Below are 23,093 nucleotides of genomic sequence, written 5' to 3'. Positions count from 1 at the left end.
ATTAAAAATGTGTTCCACTTCACAATTATAATCTTGGCTTTTGAAATACTCCTTTCGTTTGTTTTTTTTTTTTTAATGTACTGGGAGATTTCCCACCCTGTATACCTAAACAGGGTGAAAAAAGGGAAAGAGTGCACCAATTATTAAAGGACCATTTGAGGTTGCTTAAAAGAAACAAATATTTGGAAACCCGCATTTTATCTTTTATCAAGTCACCTTCCCAAAGTCAATCTTACCGCATATTTTGTTTCAAGTCAACATACCAAAAATCCTAGTCAAAGACTTGTGCTAGCACATTACTGGTCTACAAACTGCTAACTGTATATATTATTTTGTAGTCAAATGGAAAAAATGGAAGATCTATTACTGTTAGAGAAGTTACAGAAAAAATACATAACAGGTCTTTTGGAAGTACATAAGACACTTTGGAACTCCTAATGAAACCAAATCATTGTCAAGCCATTTTTAAATAGAATTTCAGCAGGTTGGGAAGGACAGAAGGGTATTTAAGGAAGGAATATTTAAAAGAAAGGACTCAATCCTAAATTAAGACTCTTGGTTACACATACAGCAAAATGCTATGTTTTCTTTTTAAGAACAAGTGTTCCATGCTTGTATCCAGGACAGGCTTAGAAATGACACATATTATTGAAAAGATGTATTCACTAGTAAGCCTGATTTCTACCCTCCCAAACAGGAGGCTAAAAGCCATTGAAGTAGTATGAGCCGTAAAGGAATAGATATGAAGAAGGATATAAAAATCTTCAGTTCTATTCCAGCAAATTCACAAGTTGATATTACAAATATGTACATAAACACAATAGGAGACATAGAAACTTCACTTACTTAGAAATATGACAATTTACTACCAGAGAAGATCAGATACCAATGCAATTTTCATTATAATCAGATAATAATAAAACCCAATGAACGTATATTGTTTTTATAGAAGAAACAGGACTGAACAACTCTGCTTAGGATAACTCATTTCTTTTTAGCTATTTTAGTAATTATGAGGTTATCCTAAATGATACTGACTTGATTTCTTGATATACGCTTATGCACAACTTCTCTGACAGACTTTTTGGATTTCATAGGATCATAGAATGGTTTGGGTTGGAAGCGACCTTAAAGATCATCTATTTCCAAACCCCTTGCCATGGGCAGGGACACCTTCCACTAGACCAGGTTGCTCAAAGGCCCATCCAACCTCGCCTTAAACACTTCCAGGGATGGGGCACCCACAATTTCTCTGGGCAACCTCTTCCAGTGCCTCACCACCCTCACAGTGAAGAACTTCTTCGTTATACCCAACCTAAACCTATCCTCTTTCAGCTTAAAGCCATTACCCGTTTTCCTATCACTACATACCCTTGTAAAAAGTCCCTCTCTGGCTTTCTTGTAGGCCCCCTTTAGGTACTGGAAGGCTGCTATAACTCTCTCAACCTGTCTTCATAGGAGAGGTGCTCCAACCCTCTGATCATCTTTGTGCTTGAGCACGTCCACGTCTTTCCTATGTTGAGGGCCCCAGAGCTGAACACAGTACTCGTATATTAGACACAGGTGTACAAGCTTTTGCTTTTTAATGTTTGGCTGTTGTGTGTACCTTAGCCGTAAGTATAACAATAACAGGTATCAGAGATCTTTTAAAATATATTAAACAAGCCAAATTTTCATATTTGTCAATAAAATGTCTCATAATGTACAGTATGTAACATACAGAAGGAAAAATTTAGAAAAATGTAAACGCAGGAGAAAAAAAACCACACCTACTTTTCCAAATGTGTTGAACCCAAACCAAGGGATATATCCAAGAAGTTACGCCAAGATGCTTCTGAAAAAAGAAGAGAAAGCAGTGCCCTCTGCTGGTAGAGTTCTGAGCAAGTCACAATTCCAAGGGCTTTTAACATCTTCTCAGTTACTTTTCCTATACCTGGCACCTGAAAAAGACTAAGTATCATTATGCTGGAAACTTTCCATTTGCAGATCCAATACCATGAACAACTTAAATCAAACACAACTGAGCAGATTACCTAGAAAAGTATCTATCTTCAGTAGAAATCTTGCTTTTAGAACGTATGGAACATACATGATTGCATAGTAAATGTCATGGTATCTCTTACCTTTCTAATAGGCAAATCTTTTAGGAAGTCTAGCACTGCTTGTCTCTCAGGAGCAATTCTGCATTGTCCATTAGGTTTATTACGGTCGCTGCACATTTTTGCTAACATTGTATTAGGTGCTATTCCTTAAAAACAAAGAAACAAACCCCATATTTTTAAAAAATACAAGACAATGTTTCATTTCAACTGTCCAGTACTTAAAAGCACAGGAGTAGCTTACACATTTGGCAAAGACTAAACATAAGCAAAAGCATGACAATAACCCATAACCAGATTTCCTGGAATTCTGCAAAAAAATTTTGTCATAGACATGTGAGAACATAAGTACATGTGGTAGATTAAATATAACATATGCGCCAGATAAAGTATACCTACTATTTTAAGATAGTCAGGGTAACACAACATGCACTAATCAGTCATGAGGGGTTAAATACCAAGTGTTTAAAAATAACATTAGTTACATGATTGAATGACTTCATGATGGTGATTATGGAAAGACAAAAGGAGATGTTTATAATGGCAGTTACAATGAACTCTTAATGAGAAGGAGATATTTCTTCCTTGTATTTCAACAAAACCACTAAATTAATTTTGACAAAAATTTACCAAATTAAAGTCTTTTATGGGCTACCACTGCTATGCAGTCATTTAAAAATATATATATATTTTTCACTGACACTGGTGGGGATGAGGAGGGATTGCTCTTTTCTATCAAAGTTGAGGAGACCGAAGTAGACGGACGCCTGTAATCTTGAGAGCAGACAACAGACGACACTTTATTGCTAAAACACACACATACTTATAGTCACATATTCTGCAAAGTCACTGTACACATGCACAAGCATAAAATATGATTGGTTATATCAACACTGTGCACGCACATAAACATAAGATATAATTGGTTATACTAACTCTGTACATGCGCATAAACATAGGACATAATTGGTTATACCAACTAAAACATGCGAAACTTGTCTCATTCTAATTAGTCAAGCTCAACTGCTGAATTGAGGTTCTTTGTGCCAAGCTCCCTTTATCGTGGAACGCGCACCTGTGTTCTTCTAATTGGCATCTTTCTTTTTTTGTCTTCTTGTTTATTCTGTTCAAGGTCTTCTAAAGGTGTCTGGAATGCTCTTGCGACCGTTAGCTAAATATGTGTCCACACAAAGTAACTGTTTTTATAAATGAGCTCTGGAATTGGTTTAGCAAGAAAATCGAATTATTCTGCATTACAGCCCTAGTGGTCTAAATTTTGATTTGCTCACTGATATAATGTATTATTCAAAATGGTAGAAGTAATTCTATTTATTATTGATTATCAGTATTTCTTCAATTAGCCTTCTAACTATTTTTCATTTTTGGGCTTAAAATCCCTGACGGACTTAAATTATTATTTTGTTACCACTCATGAGATAACATACATGGGAGGGGGGACTCATCCTGCTTCTTCCTATTAGCTGTTCCTTTACCTCTGCTTACATTCAACACTTCCCTGGCCTTCCACATCTGCTTCATAAAGCTCAGCACTCCCTGATGCCTCACTGCCCTAGTTCACAAAGCACTTTGGATGGCATCCAAACAAAGTGGCTAGGGACACACACTTTTTTTAGTGACCTAATCCAGATTATTATCAAAAGAGTTGAGACTTACAGGTAGGTTGCCTGAAGTCAGAAGACATAAAACTTGAATGGTAAATATTTTAAAGGTAGTGAATAGTTTATTAACTTCAACACATATTTACTTATCTGAGAACTAGCTTTTTAATGAATTTTGATACTGCCTTGAGCAAGAAACAGTGTGGAGAACTATTAGAAATACTTAATAACGTGGATCTGCTCTTCGAACTAACAGCAATTTAGCAACCAGTGACAGATTTCACTATGACCACTGGCTTACAAAAACAACTTACATGAAGCACTAAACCCACAACCACCAGTGCTAAGATTAGCTCCTGTGTGCACTGGTCATTCTTCCACACTACTTGTATTTCAAGAAGAAAGAAGTAAAAAGATGATGTAATTGTTTCTATGATTAAAAACCCCCAAACAACCAAAACAGGAGTGGCTTTGATAACCATAAGACATCTTGAAACACTTGAAAGTCAGTCTTTACAGACTTGCAAAGAGAGCATATTTCTCTGCAGCACAAGATTGCTGTGGCAATGCTAATTTCTTAATTAATGCCCTCTGAGATTAAGAGTAGAAGACATCGTGGAAATACAAAGCATTATTATTATTATTATTATTATTATTATTATTATGTCTGAATACCTGCACTAGCAGTCAGTTGAGTTTTCTGCTCAATTCTAAAGCGAATTTCCTTCACAACTTCCTCTGCAGAAGTTCCAAAGACAACCGAATTTGCCACTGATTGATCTCTTTGTTCAGGGTGGTCATCCATCAGAGGTGTGTTGTCTTCAAACAGTACCGGTGAAGAAGAGTATCCACCTTCATTAAATTTGGCAGACATATTTATATTATCTTTACGTATGTTAGATAGAAACACAAACAATTAATCCATCCATATAAAACATACACTTTATTGATTTCCTTCTGCAGTGGCTGAAGGGAATTCATTAGCAGTTTTATTTTTTTCTGTTTGGAAAAAATATATTTAGACAAAGCAATGGCACTGCTTTTTTGTTTGAAGAAAGGAGAGTCAAAACTGCTTTTTTCTTAGTATGATTTGAGCTTGGCTGAGATTGGAAGAATTGGCTAGGAGACTGGACATAACTTCCAGAAAAGCAATAAGGTTTAATGGCCTGTTGCTGTAGCAGCAGAAAACCATCAAAATTTTGGCATTATTTTTGTTTCATATCAGACTAAAGGCCAGATACTCCCTTTTCTAGTGGAAATAAAAATCTTTTGCAGAAGTTTTTTGAATGTCTCCAAAGAAAATTAGCATTCTGGAATATGTGGTTCTAGAACCATCAGCCTGGTCAGCTTCCTGTTTTCAACTGCAGTCATGGTAGAACAAGTAATGCCAGCAGCCCTTGTCTGATTTTACAAACTTTACGATTATGGTTTCCCATTCTTAGTGCTTGTTTGTGTTTCCGAAGAGCAAAGATATCAGAGAAGTATGAAGAGGCACATGACTACACATCAGTAATACTCATTTTATAAAGACTATGCCAGTTTGTTTCTTTCTATTCTATAAATGCTTTTCAGTAGTAGTGTATCCTTGATTATCCTCTTAATGACTATTTAGATAAATTCTGAATACCTATAATATAAACGTTGCAGTTTTTGTACCAATCAACCATTTGTACAACTCCTCCTTTTTTATTATTCCCAATTGGGTATACAGTTGTGGATGTGGTTCCAATTCCATCTTCTAGAGCCAAGCGAAATCCAGTCATATCTTAAGCATTACTGCAATTCCTGCAGTGTTCATTACTTTATATATTTTTAGTTTTGTAAAATAATCATGTAACTAGAGCTTACACACACTGTTTTTGCAGCCAATTTCTCATGTTTCTGATGTACAGGACTCACTTAGTATTTTAGGAAACATCTTTCAAAATACAAACAACCTTTAGAACAGTAAGTTTATTTATTCTATACCTCCTTAAGTCGTAAGATTATTACTACTTATTTGCAAAATTATCGTGTTGAACTGTAAAGGAAAAAGACACACCTAAAACACTCGGTTTGGGTTTAGTAAACCTAGTACCACTTTTCACATATTTTACTCAAGTTAAAAAAAAATAAAAATCCTTCAAGTCCAAATCATTAGCAGCACACCTTTTATGCATGGGTGAGTAGTAGAGGAAGTTAACCTGTAAACTAACAAATCAAAGGTAGAGAGTATATGGGAGGACAAATTACGCAAGGACTTAGGAATCTACACTTTGAATGGGTGCAGCTTATCTGAAGCTTACATTATATGCATGTTTGACTGGTACCCCCTGCTCCTGACCCCTGGTAATGTGGTTAGCGTAACTAATGCTGTTTTATGAGGGAAGCAGCCATTCTCTGGGACCGAGTGGGTCACGTACTCGTTCCCTTTCCCCTCTTTATCAGGCCCTGAAGGTCCTGTCACCAAGAAGACAAACCAAACAGATTTCTTCTAACCCTCCCTACTGCACTCAAGGTTCCTGGGCACCAGGCCGGTTACTCCCTTCCTTGCAGGCCTTGAAGGTCCCAAGCACCCGGACAAGCCGGTGTTGTCGATGACCCTGCCACAGAACAGGAAAGCGTAACAGCACCCAGAGCACTGTCTGTAAAACCAAGCAGTTACAAGTCCTAAGGGGAAACTTGGACCAGAACTGCTGCTGGACAGTGAGACCAGGACCCTGCAGTGGCCAGGGACACCTCCACCATCGTCTGCTTCCTCTGAGGATGGAGGGAGTGATTAGAAATTATAAGTTAAGTTGTATTATAAATTCTGTATTATGCTACTTATAGATTGTACTATATTGACTCTGCTTTCAAAACCCTGTGTTATTCTAATCATAAATTCTGTCTTATACTAATCATAATTTCCTGTTAAGAAAATAAAGCTTAAATTCTAACTACGTTTAGTGTCATCATCATTCTGCCAAGGATCCCTAAATTAAACCATCTGTCCCCTCAGTGTCAGGTGACTGCATGAAAAGGGTAATTTGCTTACCTTTTTCTGTAGTCCTTTCTGTGTTAAAAAAGAATCTTCTCTTATCTTCAGGCCAGTTCAGTCTTTCCTCCAAGTGCTCTGTTATGTTCAGATAGGCTTCATCTAGGCCCATAGGCGTAAAATTGGGATCATATTCGGTCAGTATTTCTCTAACCTTGATAAACACATAGTGAAAGTTTAAAGCCTTGCTGCTGTAAGAGCAGATCTTGACACACAATTATGAGGTGAAAAAAGGTACTCTGAAACTTCCAGATGACCAATCAATATTAAAGATATTTATAGAACAAATTATTTATTTCTATTGGAAAATTACTAGTATTGCTTCTCACAAGTAGCAAGATACCAATGGCTAAGTGAGAACTAAACAGACTTTGAGCAGTGTATTTTACTGCAGAGATCATTAAGATCAGTGTACAAGGACTCCACAGGTACTAGGTTCACAGACACTGCAATAACCACCTGAATAAAACTCTGGGGACCTGGGAACTCAGCAAAGCACATGAGCTGACGCACCTTTCTGTGCACTGTGTGTCAGACATCACATATGCAAAGGTTAAAAAACCCCAACACTTAAGTTTTAAATTACATTCAAACTAAAGTTATAGCCAATGTTTTATAGCACTGGTTAATGCCACAGGAAAAACTTGTTAAAAAAATCTTTAGTGATAAGTGCATCTTCCCAAAAGGCAACATAATAAATTAAATGGTCAAAATAAAATCTCTACCTTTTCTCCTCTTTTTTTAAACAAGGAGGAAAATTTGAATGCATCATGTTTTCTCTATCGGTTTTGGTCAAATTCTTAGGTACCACAACTTGTTCACATGCACTTCATCTTTCTGAAACTGATTAAAGATAGGATTCACTGCTCAACTTTTAATGACAAAATGAAATAAACTTAAATATTTTCAATCCAAATTCCAAGAGAAAAATGTAACTAAAAGGCCAAATCTACCTGAACCTTTAATACTTTACCTCAATCAAACAACAAATGAAATATGTATCATGAAATCCAAGATCCTTAACAAGTTCAAACCCCTTCTGAAATACTCATATTCATATATGCTTTTTTACACCACAAGTGAGAAAAATAAGATCAAAATTAGTAATTAGCTTACCTTATTTATGTGAAAAGATTGAGGCTTCATAAAAATACATAAATAAATAAATAAATAAATCTTGGCGTAATTTTATTGACATCAGGAGACTTGTGCCATGCACTAGTCTGATTTAAGACCTACAAAAGATCTTCTTCTTTTCTTTCTTTCTTTTTTTTTTTTTTTTTTTTTTTCAAACAGGGTTTTGGGTATCCTAAGTATTTCTCCTGGCACTAAGTAAAATTACTTCCATTAAAGTAAAATGTGATTTTTTTTCTCCCTAATTTTTTGCTTGTTATTTCAACTTCCTTCTTTTAAAACAAATGAATCTGTATTTAAATAGATTTAAATCTTACACTCTTTGCTTCTCTCTCCAGTAATTAGCAGTTGAAATGATGATTATGCATTGTATGAAATTATTATCTCCATGTTTCCTATGTACTTGCAGCTTCCTAGTAATTAGATTATGCTCCATGGTTTTGACGTTTTAAGAATAATAAGGCTCAAGTGGTATCACTAGCTCACTACACCTTTTTGAAAATCTATCAGCACCATTAAAATGGCAAGATGGGCGAATGCAATGCTTTTTCACCTCCTTGCCCAAAAGCACCAATGTTATGTTCAACTTATATTCAAAGCCCCATCACTGAAGAGTTTAATATTTAAACTACCACTTTTCACATTATCTAGAACTAGATGTATTGATAGAGTCTAAAACCAGATACACTGACTTTTGGTTAGAGAGCACTTTCAGACTTACCTCTTTACTCACTTTGCCGTATTTTTCAAAGTTTAATGGTACTATAGTTAGATGTGGACAAAGCTTTTTAGCAATAAATCCAGGCATGGCTGCACGTACACCAAATCTCCTAGCATGGTAATTTGAGGTGGACTTAGGAGAGATTAAATAAGTTTAGTGTTCAGTAATCAAGTTTTTCCTGAAGTTCAGTGTTAAATAATCAAGTTCTAGTCACATATCTCCACACAGGAAAGACTGACAATGCTAAGAGTTTATATACATTGCCCGCCCCCCCCTTTCAATCTGTCTACATCCTTTAAACTTTCACCAGTACACTTTTTACTGAAAAATAAAATCTAGCTTACATGGTCTAGTCTACGACATGTTTTCTCTATTATTTTTGTCATTTTTCCCACACTTATAAAAATTCTCTATATAACAGTGTCATATTATGTTATTATTGTATGGTTTATTAGGCTTTAGATTCATGTAACTGATTTCTGTATTAGCTTGACATTCGGCCTTACCAACATACTCATCGATCCCACTGCTATAGGCTTTTCCTTCAGCTCTGGATTGTCTCTCATTTCCACAGCTGCATAGAAGGCATCCATGTCAATGTGTACAATTGTACTGCTAAGGTTACGGCTCTGTTCCAGTTCTATCACAAGTTTGTCCACCTGAACAGAATAAATCAGTAATTGAAAAACTATTAACCTGGCAGAAGTGCAACAGTACAGATGATCCTAAAAACTCAAATGCATCTGGCATATAGTTAAAAAAAAACCCCAGTAAACCCAAACCCCACCAAACCAGCACCAACAAAAAAACTCCAACCAAGTTTCTGACTAAACTTGCTCTTAGAACACTGCTGCAGCAAATGGCACAAACCCCCCCCCAAAACCCAATGAAAAAAACCCTAACCCAACAAACAAAACCCCACCTTTGTGAGAAAAAAAAAAAGATACATCATCTGAATCCTACAGAAACTTTATAAGACCATTGAATATGCAGATTTGGCTACTGTGATACAGCTTATTTTAAAAAAACAGAAAACATGGTATTAGAGAATTTCCAACACTCCTAAATTAAGCTAACATACTTCAGAAAATTGCCGTAGACAGTTGAGGAGAAGACCAACAGCTCACAGGGCAGATCCATTTATCTTGTCTTGTCAGAAATAAGGTCTCAAACAAACAGGTTCATTTACTGCTAAGTAAACTACTGTTAATCCCTTCATGAAACTCCTCAGTATTTGTTACAGGAATCCGTATCATATAAGGCTGGATTGCTAGCAAAACTGCAAGGTGGCTTTTAACAAAAAGTCCATACATAGGAAGTGCATTTCACTGCAAGAGTTCAAGATGTATCATCTACTAGTAGACTGTGAGCAGTACTCCTGCTTCATCAGCTCCATGGTGTTGTGAGGCAGAAGCCAAGCACAGAGACCATGAAATATTTTAATTGTGCTTAATTTGTTCACATTCTTTTACCAAAAGACTTGTAGATCATGTGCTTGTTTCTGAAATATCTTTCAACTATGAATGAGGCATGAACTGTCAGTGTCACCAGAAAGCATGAGTGCATTATTTGACAGGTGATCTTTAAGGTCTACCGATTTAAGATGTCTATGTTGGCAGTACCACACATCATTCTAAAAGCGAAAGAGAAAATAAATATATATATAAAAAAAAGCGCTATCAAACTATGATTATCTAACCACACTAATGACTATGCTAACCTCTATTTACACAACTAAAGAGTGCTACTGCTAGAAAAATACCCAACAAAGAGTTCAACAAATGCAAACAGTGAAAAAGAACCGAATTTTCACTTCGCGTACAAGCACAAGGACACGCACACATTCATGACATCAAAGTACCATTACAGAAATGTCTCTTGATTGACTGCAATGGGTTTAGGGTCCTGGAGAGGAATGTTTACATGCAATTTGCATGGTTACTTGAAGACAGTTTCTCTCTTTTTCCCCTTGACAGAGCTGCTTAATAAAAAACATAAAATCCTTATCGAAAAACCCATCTTTGGAGCTGAAGATACGAAATGAAGGCGAGTGGCTAGGAATGTTCTAATTAAATTGCTGGGTAATGATTTACAAAGTCTTTTCTCTGTTTTGTTCCAAGTTGATTTGAGGGATGAAAGGCTAGAATGGGGCCTCAAACTAGGCTATTCCATACAGAAGAGCACAGTATGTTTCCTGAGGCTGAGAAAACTGGTTTAGACAAATTAAAAGCACAACAGGAAAGCCATTCAAACAGCAACAAAAAAAGTGGGGAATTTACATTATTGTCATTACGCTACTAATTCAGCAAGGATTCGAGTCACAGTATAATCATGAGAAGCATCCTTATTTTAAACTATACTTTACAGATAATTTTCAGGTTACTTTCAAATTCAAATTGCTTAATTAATTGTCAATTGCTCCTCTAGTTACATAACTTCTGTATTTCAATTTATCACATTTATAACAAACTTCTTTTTGCTTTTTCTCCCCAAATGTATTTCTAACAAGATACTTCCTGATCAGCTAACATAGGCATCTAAAGAATGAAATAAAATTACATTAAACTAATCAGAAATACAAAAATATAACTCTTCAGCAAAAGCAACTGATACAAGTAATATGCTAAAACAAAACACACTCAGACATACTCAGAGAATTCTTGACACCTACAAATGTTTCCTTGGTAAGATAAGGAAAGTTACAGAACAGTTCCTTAGAGACAAGCCAGATTGACCAGTTTTGAAAAGCTGCTTTCAATTTTCCTTTGAAGATAAAAAGAGATACTAAGTTTTTTTATTTCTAAGCTAGATGAAAAAAAACCCTAAAAAGTACAAATTGCAATTAGAAGTTTAGTTTTGCTTATAGTGACTTCCAGACAATTTAAAGAGTAACCTCTCATTCTTTCTTATCCCATGACACAAAATACAAATTTTCTATCTTAAATTGCTTTGTCAAAGTAAGACAGAAAAGATTATTCAAAATCTCCTTTGTATTTGTAAAAGCATCTGACAAAGTGAAGAGATAACAGTAATACCATTTTAACACAATAGTAACTATTTACAGAATAAACATCTGGGATAAAACCCACATGGATAAAAATAGCAAACATCAGTACAGCAGTTTACAAATCTGGTAGCAGCTGGATACTTTTTAAAGTATTGTTAACTACTGGTGAATTTCAAGGAATTCCACTCTAGGTTGTCAGGATAATCTAACTCTGTTACAGAAAAGTTTTCAAAACTTAAGAATTACATGATACTGTACAGTATCCCTTAAAAGAAGACAATGACATTCATTAGGAAAACTTCAAAGTACCTTTCACATTAAAGATTATTTTAAAAAAACTTCAATAAACAAACAAACAAAAACCCAAAGAAATATTTGTACACGGAAATGGCAGTTTTAACAAGACTTATTTGCAAAATCAATGGTCATAAATGCCCTTCTGCAAAGAAGGCCTAAGAAAAACTGTAAAAATATTAAAAAATGCCCTCACAAATTCCTTGGCACACACACACTCTAGTGGTGAGAAAGACAGCATTACATTGCAGATTCTACACCTTATATTACTGTTTCTACCATGTAACCAGGATTTTGTCCAACAAATCCAGTTAATTGAAGAATTTTTTGTTCATTTGTTTTTACTTTACAGCACTTACATCAACTGCCAGCTTAGGAAGCTGTATCTGAGCCTCTAACCATCCTACAAACAAGACTTGATCTGCAGATGAGAACTTGCAGCATTCATAGGAGTAGATACATGGATACCTTTGTAATTCTGGTGTACCTCCCACTTATAAATTTTAGGAGAACAAATTCTCTCATGGCATATCAGAAGGTAGTATTAAAAAGAAGAGTTAAAGAACTCTGTAGACAACAATAAATCAGAAAAGAAGAGGGATGACTATATCCATACGAAGAGCTAGATTAAACAACACACGGCACATATTAAGAAAACCAAATAGGACAAACAAGACTTGCAAAGTTAAAGGTGGAGATAATGGCCTGGGGAGGAGTAGCTGGCAGGTAAGTGACAGGAAAAGGGGGAGGCATTTAGGCTATCAGACACAGAGACATAATGACTGGATGGGCCAGGAGACTGGGGACTTCAGTGGGGACTCTGGGGTCATAGACAAGCACTTCGTTGGAAAGAGGACTGATGGTATTCTGGGGATGTGGGACAAGAAAAGGAAAACTCTGAATAGGATAAATTAAAAGAAAGGAGAGGAGAGAGCAAAAGGGTCAGAACTTGTGATGAAGAAATAAGGGCAAGAACAATCATGAACCAGAGCTTAACTGCATACAGAGGATGGAGCCAGAATCCAAGATTTCAAGATGTTTTTATAGCTGCAAGGATCCAAAATGAGCCAGCAAAAAAAGTGTGCATGTTATCCCCCTCCCATGACAGTTCTCATGCAGTACGGCAGCTGACTTAACAGGTACTCCATTGGAAATAAAGATGACTGGTATTTGAGCAAGTGGCATAAAGATTTCAAACATGGGGTTTGAAACTCAGGTCCCAGTAAGACCCACATGAAAGAATTTCTCGCTTTTTTAAGCTGCTTCTTTCTTCTGTAGAAAGCAATTTTCATACAAAACATTAAAAGAAAATAACTTTATATTGCAAGATCAATGAATCAAGTTCAAAAAAGGACAGCATGAGGGTAGTCAAAGCAATTCAAGTTTATTGGCTTTCACTATATGCACTACATATTCTTTAACTACATAACCATACACTAATTTTATAGGATCTATGTCATTCATGTCATTCATTTTATAAGAAAGAAATGAAAAGTTCTGTGGTAAAGGAAGGATGGAAATGGAAGTATTTTTTCATAATTAAGTGACTTAAAAGCTACCCCAGAAAAGTAAAAAAAAAAAACGGACAAGCAGAGATGTAACTGATCCATGTTAAAGATTAACTAAAAACAGTTGATGCATACAGGCTTAAAACAAACTTTTCAGAAGTATGCAGTAATTGCAAGCTTTTCTGGACACACACTTGAGATGCTGGCATTTAATTTACAGAAGTGATTTGCAAATCTGCAATGAACAAAAAAGGATTGTACACCAAAGCTCAGGACCTATAATCCTCACAATGGCATTCGAATTAATGGATATGTTTAATCTTCATGTGCTTCAGCTCCTCATCTACAAAACAAAAATATCACTCTGCTTTGCTGGAGTATTGCAGAACAATTTAAAGAATTCACACGATGTGGTGTACAACATAGAAAAGTCTATGAGGAAGTCAGTAATTCCGCATTCAAAGCTGGATTAGACTAGTGTACAACAAATAAAGCTTGGGCCACCCATTGAACAATGAGGACAACAGTAAATATTGAATAATTGCCCACTCAGTGAACACTGTCTGCACTGTGCACTGAATGAAGCAGAAATCCTGTTAGTGAAAAACAACAAGCAATCATCTAATTAAAGGCTGAATCACAGTACAAATGAAAAAGGAAAGGAATTAAGCTTCTACAAGCCGCTTTAATTCTGTTGTGCCTAAGAATGTTTAGTGTGCAACCTTGGATCTGTTGTTTTCTTTAACAACCTTTCATACACAGTAATACTTTGGATACTATATCATTAGCGTTTGAGAAGAGAACTAGCCTCTTAGTCTTTCTAGTTCAGGACACTTCTATTTCTTGTGACTGCTTGCCATGATGATTTTTTCATTAATTAGCATAAATAAGGAATAAATTATATCCAGAAGAGTTGACAACTGTGATCTTCCTCATCCCATTGCAAGCCATTGAATACAAATATACATATATTATAAAAACAGAAAGTAAACTCAAGACTGATATGATACTTATTAACAAGCTGTTTAACAAAACTTTTACATAAACCATAATGACATCCCGTTAAACTGATCAGACTTAGAACAACAGGAATGACTTTGCTTCATTTTACTCATTTAGAGAACATTTCAGAGTGATTTTACAATCTATTCTTCTAGCAAGTTATTAAAACTACATCATCAAAACATCTTGCACTTTTACTTGCATGACTAACATCAAAATAATAGTTAACATTGTGCTTATGACCAGAATTTAATGCAATAAACTAGAACACACCAAAATGTTTACCATTCGCTATTTACTCCAAAAAGTCTTTACAAGCTTAGTACCTGCAGCTGTGCTTTCAAGAGCTGTTGTGTTGTAATTTTCTCTTTTAGCTGCATCATTTTTTCAATTCGTTGGTTAACTTGTTGATCTTTTTTAAGTTCATTTTCATAAAATCTAGAACCCTGGAAGACAATTGAAAAAACACTAAAGTTTTTATTTGTTTTTTCCTATATACAACCACATTTGATCTTTAAATACAGAAAACATAAAACACAGTAACAGTTTCTAACGCTTACTTTGGATTTTCCTATAAATGATACATAAAAGAGACCAGTGGTGCTTTACATCTCTCTCCTCAAATGACACATATATTTCTCCTTCTCAGATCCCCTATACTCAGGTGAGTATAAGGGACTACTTACAGAACTTACTATGTTTACTCATTCTAACACTTGACAACAAAAATTCCAAGATAGTAGACAAAAGTCAAACTATTCTTTGCAATACCTCCAAGATAAGGAGTATAATACTCTAAATAAAGTTGATTTAAGCATTTTGCCACACTTCTGTATAGTTTAAACTACATGGAAATAAATAATGACATCACAAAAGTCAAATCCACTTGTAATGCTAAGTATTTCATTGACCATTTAATCTTGAAGGACACTGCAGAATTAGAAGCTATTTGGAAGAGGATGATGAAAAGCAAATGGGTATAAAAAAGCCCTCTTGCTCTCAAGTACGTAATTGCTCCTTCAAGAAAAGGCACGTATAAAAGGAGATGTAATGAAAACATAAAAAGACAACAATCACATAGCGAATGTATAACGTGACTTCTGTTCCTGATTTGTAACAAAGAAAAGAGAGCGTACAATGAAATAGAAAAGAGGAAAATTCAAAACCAGGAAATAAAATACTTTTCTTGCAACATCTGCTTAGCTTACAAGAGAAATAACCTTTACAGGAAGAGTCTTTTATTGAACCAACTGATAAAATCTGCAAAAGTGGACAAATTTTTAGCTCAAAGCCTCTGACTACCAAACTGTCACTGATGCCAAGATTTCAGCCATAGTCAAATAAGAATCTGGCATTTACATAAAAAGCAAAAACATCCGCTTCTATAATAATGATAGAAAGGACGAATGGCAAGACTAACATGTCATGTCTCATTGCTTAGAAGAAATCTCTACTTAGAAGAAAATAAGGTGTGTTTTCTTTCAATACCAGACATGCATTTCATCTTTTCTACCCTCTGTAATCAAACATGACTTGTTGAGACTCACTGAAAGAAATAAGTAACAAAATGTTGGTGTGGGAAACAATGCAATACTTCAGATTGTTATTAAGCTGTGGGTTTTTTTAGTCTCTTGCAGTATTTCACAGTTGAAATGCTATAAAATGTTGTTGTAATACACCTGTGGGTAGTGTTGCAAGTTTAATTTTGAAGACTAAAGAAAAGCTTAAGAAAAAGAATCAACACTTCTTTTCAGATTTCTCAAGCTATATCTGGTATTTATATTCTCTTGGTTTTTTTGACAGAAAAATATTCTAATACATAGATGCCTGTATATCAGTTCTGAAAGCCTATTTTACACTTCATTCTATTTCATACCAGGAAATGAAACAGTAACTGTTCTGACAAAATAATTTATCCAAATATCATTATTAGGGATACGTCTGACAAAGGACTAACTTTTCAAGGAACAGTGAACAGAATAAGTAGAAGAAACTTCTAATCAAGAAGGGGCTTGATAGCATATAAAGTATCATCACAGTGAAAAAGCAAGCAAAAAAACGTTTCCCAAATAACAGCTGTTTGTAGTATGTGTTCTGCTTCCCCCCTCTCCCTGCCCTGGCAGTTAACCACAGAGCAATAGTAGTCAACACAGAATTCATGAGCAAAATCTCAAGCACATAACCTAGGGCCACAGCAACACCAAATAAAATACACGTTTGTGCATGGAAAAGTAAGAAAACCCAGAGTTGCTCAAATCAAGTGTTATCTCCATACAGTTCTATGTGAAGACTCTCCAATAACAAGTTAGAGGACTAATATTTCAGTGCTTTGTAGATTTGTGGGGTCCTCTGCGGATCTTTGGTACCAAGTTGCACACTGCTGGCCACCTCTCTTGAATATTAAGAAGACAGTCAAGAAGACAGGCAGTAAGCGCGAAGAGATTCTAAGGAAAGTACTAGAAAAACTTGATTACATCAAATTCCTCAGTTACAGGAAGATGACCAATAGAGGTAGATCGGCTTGGCTGATTAATGGTGGGGCGGTGTTATGGGTTTATGTGGTGGGGTTTTTTGGTAATGGGGGAGGGGCAGCAGGGGTGGCTCCTGTGAGAAGCTGCTAGAAGCTTCCCTGGCTCCAAGTCGGACCCACCTCTGGCCAAGGCTGAGGCCATCAGCAACGGTGGTAGCACCTCTGGGATAACTTATTTAAGAAGGGGAACGTGCAGTGAGCAGTGGGATTGGAATGTGAGAGAAACACCTATCTATGCAAGGTCAGTGAAGGAGAGGGAGGAGGAGCAGGGGAGGAGGTTGATGCCCCTGCAGCCTGTGGCGAGATGGCAGGCTGTGTCCCCCCAGCCCATGGAGATAAGTGGTGGAGCAGATTCCCACCTGCAGCCCATGGAGGACCCCACACCGGAGCAGGGGGATGTCCCTGAAGATGGCCGTGACTCCATGGCAAAGCCCATGCTGGAGCAGTCTGTGACTGAAGATCAGCCCAAGGAAAGGACCCACACCAGGGAAGTTTGTGAAGAACTGCAGCCCGTGGGAAGGACTCATGTTGGAGAAGTTCATGGAGAACTGTCTCCCATGGGAGGGACCCCACGGTGGAGCAGGGGAAGAGTGAGGAGTCCTCCCCCTGAGGAGGAAGGAGCGGCAGAGACAAGGTGTGGCGAACTGACCCCAACCCCCATTCTCCGTCCCCCTGTGCCACTGCTGGGGAGGAGGTAGAGAGAACCAGGAGTGGAGTTGAGCCAGGAAGGAGGGAGGGGTGTGGGAAAGGTGTTCTAAGGTTTGGTTTTACTTCTCAGTATCCTTGTTTTGATTTGATTTGTAGTAAATTAAATTGATTTTGTTTCTTCCCCAAGTTGAGCCTGTCTTTTGCCCATGACCATAAGTGGTGAGTGATCCCTCCCGGTCCTTGTCTCGACCCACGAGCCTGCCTTTATATTTTCTGCTCATCCCACCGTGGCCAGGGGGGAGCAGTGAGCAAGCAGCTGCATGGTGCTTTGTTACCAGCTGAATTTAAACCACAGCAGGCAGGCAAAAAGAATGAAAAGGGGAAAACAAGAGGCCTAAGGAAGCTGAAACCTTCACAATTACCTCTGGACAACTCTGTGATATTTAGGTACTGCTTTGGGCAAAAAGTGAGCAGCTAAGGATGTATGCAGTTGTGTTCCTTTATGTCCCTGTGGGTGAATCCAACAGGACCCCCTGGTACCCTAACCTACAGTCCCTCCCCTTCCTCCCCACACATGCATTTCTTCTTATAAGATGCCCTCCATTTACACGTGGGGGATAAAATTTGGGCAAAGGAGGAAGAGAGCCTTATGATACTGGACAACAGATAAAGCACCAGGAAAAGAGTAATCAAACCAACCTTGGTAGCTTCCATGATGATTTTGTTGATTTTCTCTTTATCCAAACCTTGCATTCCAGCTTTGTTATCATTGAGACCCATTCTAAGTAGAACTCCATCATTGCAAGAGCTGTTACCAACTTTTTTCATGTCGTCCACAGTACTTCTTGAAAACAAGTCTTTTAAGACTTAATACCTGAAAAAAAAAAGAATTTAAATCATATATTTGTTTCTAAGTTCCAGCTGAACAATAAGAAAAAAAATTATGGAATTCATTAACTGTATTTATTGAATAAGCACTTTATACTTATTCAGAAAACAACATACTTATCACAAATATGAAGACCTGTATTCCTGTAAACTGGCTGACCTGCCACGCTGACCACATAAAGCCACCTGTAACTCTATCAGTGTTTGGAGACAGTAAGACTTTACTTTTTTATTAACTTAAAAACATACTCTCTTAAAAGCTTCCTTACAGAAATAATTGAGTACCACCAACTTCAGGCAAAGGCACATGAGATTTATGCCTGTATGTTATCCTGTCAGATGAAACAATACTGCCTTCAACACAAAATACTGCTCTTTAGGTTATTACATTAAAAGAAAAGAAATTAAATTATTTCTAAATTACAGAAGACCATTGTTCATTTAGTCCTCATTCCTGCTTGAGACAAGCCATAGAATCTTTCCCAGTAATTCTGAGCTCAATTTCAAAACTCTTCTTTGTGTTAAAGCTCATCTTTTAGAAACAGATGGCTTCAATTACAAGTTTTTAATAAAACCTTATTGTTTAATTCAGGGTAAAATTAATGCATTCTTTTTTCCCCATTAATTTGTAGAGCCATGGTATGCAACTAATAGAACTTACCAAGCCTTTACTATTCAATTACTGCCATCAGTAATTTCTTGTACCATGCATGTACTCCTGGTATGTGAATTTCTGACGTCTTCCCTTGCTGCTTAGGAAAGTAAATAGCTGAATCCTTCAATAGGCTCTAATTAGATGGTAACTTGTCTAGTTATTAAATTGATCTTAAAAAACTAAAGAAAGCAAGTTTTACCCTCCGTAGCATGAACCTGTAGTCTTCTTTTTGCCAGATTAAAACAAGCAGAATACAAGTGTAATACCAGCATAAATTACTTAACGTGTATTTACTACTGGAAAAGCATACAGAAAGAATTTCTTCCTACCCCAAGTTGCTGACTCATAAACCACTTCAGATTTACTCTCACGCAGGAAGCACATTCACTCCTAAACTTCCCCTTCAAGCAGCTCCCTGTGACAGGAGCCCTTCCTGTTTGGAAGCACCACACCCTTTCAGGCACATACAGCAGCTCTATTAAACAACCACAAATTACACAAATCTGAGTCTCACATTTTTTCTTTAAATGCTGCTTTCCCACTCCAGGACTTAAGTGGGCCTCATTAGCAACCAAACCAAAGAAGGTCACTATGTACTTTTGCATTTAGAGATGAATTTTTGCTATTAAAGAACCACATGGGTGACTTTTTTAAATTAATGGTGGCAATGTTCGTATTTTCCTGAAGACCTTCTCCTGAAACATACTAGCCAACTGAAGTCAAGATATTAAAGAAAGCCATCTTTAAAAAAGAGCTGTGACAAAAATATCCCAATTTTAATCATGTTCTATTAATTCAGATTATTATTTATGATGTCTTCCGAAGATGCAAGATCAGGTAAGTAATGCTGTGTTTATCTTCAGCTGGTTGTATTTCAAAGAACAGAAGGTGATGCAGAGACCAGAACTCTTCTCTTGTCCCTTTTAGTAGCACTTAAGCTACTATAATGGCAGCTAGGAATGGCTTCATAGCCCTTACACTTATCTATCGAATAAAACACCACAATCACAAACATTTTCATAAATTTTTCACCTACAGTAGGACAATCTCTTACAGTTAAAGTACACATTTACCAGAACAACGTTTGCTAGACTTCAATCAAAGGAAAAAGCACTGCATCCCACACAACATTCCAAGTTTCATGTCAAGCTCATAAGCACCCCCATATCAATTAGCTTCACAATAATTCCATTGTTACTGGCAATCTCTGGTAAGTAATGGGCACAATTCCTAATAAATACTTTCCTCAAGGTAAATGTCCCTCCACTATTCCCCCCTGGTTCTTTTATCACTCCTTCCCTTCAAGAAGCTGGAATGAACACAAGATTGCTTCCATTTCCTCTTCCAGCCTTTGCAACATTTTTAGCTGTTCCTTATTCCTGAAAGTGTCTTCTACTTAGCATATACAAATCTTTCCCCCTCCTCATTCAGATCACTCTTAAAGGCTCAGTTTTAAGGCAGAAGCTTTAAACACTAATTCATGTCAGTCAGAAGCCTTCTCTATCACACTTTTGTAAACCCAGCAAGAAAAATACTACCATGATGATACCAGTGATGGAAAAAATAATTGTCTTTAAAAAGTCTCATAAATGGTGGTCTCCTGATGTGTTTTATCTTTTCAGCTTCTTGTGTGGAACAAAATACATTGCTAGTACCAGGTGATAAAGTGTATAAATATCAAATACCACCTTAGCTGGAATTAAGAAGAAAACATTTATTTGAGGACATGATATTAGCTCTCCACCAAAGCTTAAAGGTGTACAGAAGGGAAAACATAAATAACAACTGATAAAATTTTCAGCCACTTAACATGAACAGAACCTGGATATTATCTTGGTTTCAGATTAACAAGCCTGAAAAAAAAAAGTAAAATATTTAGCATATTGAAGTAAATCACAAAAACTACAATAAGACAACAGATATAATAGCACTGTCAGATAAAACCATTATACCGTCATCTCAAGAAGCTGCTGCAAGACGGAGCTGTTTCCTCTAACAGAACACATTAAATCTCCCTCAGCATCATACTGAGTAAGTAGGGTGTGAAATCAGAGAAGTCTGTGAAGACAGCCTACAATGAAATACTATCCTACTCTTCCTGTGATTTGGGAATGGGAGAAGGGAGCAGGAGAATCCTAAGTGGAGGAGGTAACTTTCCAATTGCTACTGGAAGGACTTCTAAAGGTAAAGAGGAAGACTTTGGCAGTGGATGCCAACAGTTAATGCAAAACAAAACAGTGGAGAGGAACCACAGAATGGCATTACTGTGTAGGAAGCTTTGTTAGTAACTTGGGATGCTTACAAGTGGATAAAGACCCCTAATAAAACCCCAGTCAAGCTCTTCTAGGAGCAAGCACAGAAACTCAACTGAACTGGTCAGACAGGTTTATATAGTATTCGAAAATATCAAGAGACTGAAATGGCAGTAAAATCAATTTAATTTCAAGTGCCTCTACCTTTATTCAAATCTAGCATATTTTTGGACAGTTGACTGAAGCAGCCTGAAAGAAACAGCTTGTATTTGATCCTGTGCCACTCCTCCAGCCTGTCTTCAGTAAAAATCCTCCAATTCCAGCAACAGAAACCCTGTATGTTGTGTGAAAACTTAAATGCCTTCATATTATTATTTTCATGTAATAAAATAATACATAAGAAAATAAAAAATATTTCTAAGAATATTCAGTTCAGCGGACACAGTGTTATTACGCAGGTTATTAACACTTGCAAAGTATGTTCACAGCTTGCCTTTTATTGATAGCGTTAACAACTTGTTGCAAAGAAATATTAGGACTGGAAAATGATACCAGTATGGAAAAGCTTGAAAAAGAATTTATTTGCATACTGAATTATGATTTGATGCATGTAAATTGTGTACCAGTCCTCAAAGAAAATCAAATTCTAACACCTTTGCTATCACAGATGCTCATGCCAATAGTGAGATGCAGAGAAGTTACTAAGATACACAACTGCCTACTTCCCCCAGAGCTCAAAAGCTAAAAATAGGAATCAAGACATATATTACAGATGTAAAGGACCATCTTTTACATCCCAATTTCCCTGAGTAAGTCTCCACAGTGTGTAAAAAAATACTGATGTTGCAAACAGCAACACAATTACTAAAGATTCCTTTCTATATGATTATTTAATTATTATTTTTAGGATGGCTAAAACAAGGATCTAAATGAAATAGTTTCTTTAATTTCTGTAAAACTCATAAAGCCTCCAATAACATTTCATCAAAATCTGACACCTCATTTATTGTAGTATGAGCCCAAAATAAACTTCATATTTTCCCTTGATTAAAATGTTTTAGAGACTCCTTTATTTAAACGCTTCTATTCTTACTTTAGCAAGAACAAAAAAAAAAAAATTATAACAGCTAACTTCACATACAAACGTAGAGAATGGATGAAGGGATAGCTTCAGGAATCCTGTCATTACGTAAGCTGCATCAGAAGAAAATCAATATTACCTTTGATTTCAATGACAAGGTCAAGATGTTAATATGAGTTCTGTAAAAGCACTGAAAGCACAATAAACAATTAAAAAAGTTAGGACTTCATCCAGTTTTGACCACAAAGGATCACTTCTCTGGCTTTTGGCTAAAATCAAGTGTGGTATAGTATGGATCACTCTACGTTCAAAAGATAAATACCTCTGAAGTTAGTACTAATACAAAAAACATCAAAGATAAGAAAAAGACAGAAAAGACTTCCTTTCAAATATCAATATATATACTCATGAGATCCCTGGTCTTTTATTTTTCTTATGAAAACTTACAAATGACCCATTCTCAAATACTACTAAAGTTCAGAGTGCTTGATGCAAATGTGGGATGGAAAAATTTCTTCCATAAAACAATCATTAAAATCACATCCATGTAGAATGTGGTTGTGAATAATATGGAACTCCTAGAATACTTCGTAAGTGTTCATAAGATCCTCAAAGGTCAAATATGAAATATCCAGATTT

General features: G+C 36.3%; 1 protein-coding gene across 10 annotated transcripts in view; it reads right to left on the bottom strand.

The window, feature by feature from the left end:
- The window catches only part of POLK (DNA polymerase kappa), a 38,322-nt gene that overhangs the window by 9,317 nt on the left and 5,912 nt on the right, over window positions 1-23,093 (bottom strand). For 3 of the 10 annotated variants that reach the window (XM_030005252.2, XM_030005253.2, XM_030005254.2), the window contains exons 2-9: window positions 18,278-18,452; window positions 14,727-14,846; window positions 9,096-9,248; window positions 8,590-8,721; window positions 6,735-6,888; window positions 4,394-4,609; window positions 2,124-2,248; window positions 1,774-1,940 (exon numbers count right to left, since the gene is read on the bottom strand). In XM_030005252.2, the coding sequence (XP_029861112.1) occupies window positions 1,774-1,940; window positions 2,124-2,248; window positions 4,394-4,609; window positions 6,735-6,888; window positions 8,590-8,721; window positions 9,096-9,248; window positions 14,727-14,846; window positions 18,278-18,406 (1,196 nt within the window). In that variant the 5' untranslated portion in view covers window positions 18,407-18,452. Of the gene's footprint in view, window positions 1-1,773; window positions 1,941-2,123; window positions 2,249-4,393; window positions 4,610-6,734; window positions 6,889-8,589; window positions 8,722-9,095; window positions 9,249-14,726; window positions 14,847-18,277; window positions 18,453-21,622; window positions 22,612-23,093 lie in introns of those variants that run through there. The other 7 variants (XM_041121051.1, XM_041121052.1, XM_030005256.2 and 4 more) reach the window with 7 other exon arrangements.

The sequence above is a fragment of the Aquila chrysaetos genome, chromosome Z (genome assembly GCF_900496995.4).
Source record: "Aquila chrysaetos chrysaetos chromosome Z, bAquChr1.4, whole genome shotgun sequence".
Taxonomy (NCBI): domain Eukaryota; kingdom Metazoa; phylum Chordata; class Aves; order Accipitriformes; family Accipitridae; genus Aquila; species Aquila chrysaetos.
Note: the sequence above shows the minus strand (reverse complement) of the source record. Positions and strands in the feature narration are given on the sequence as shown.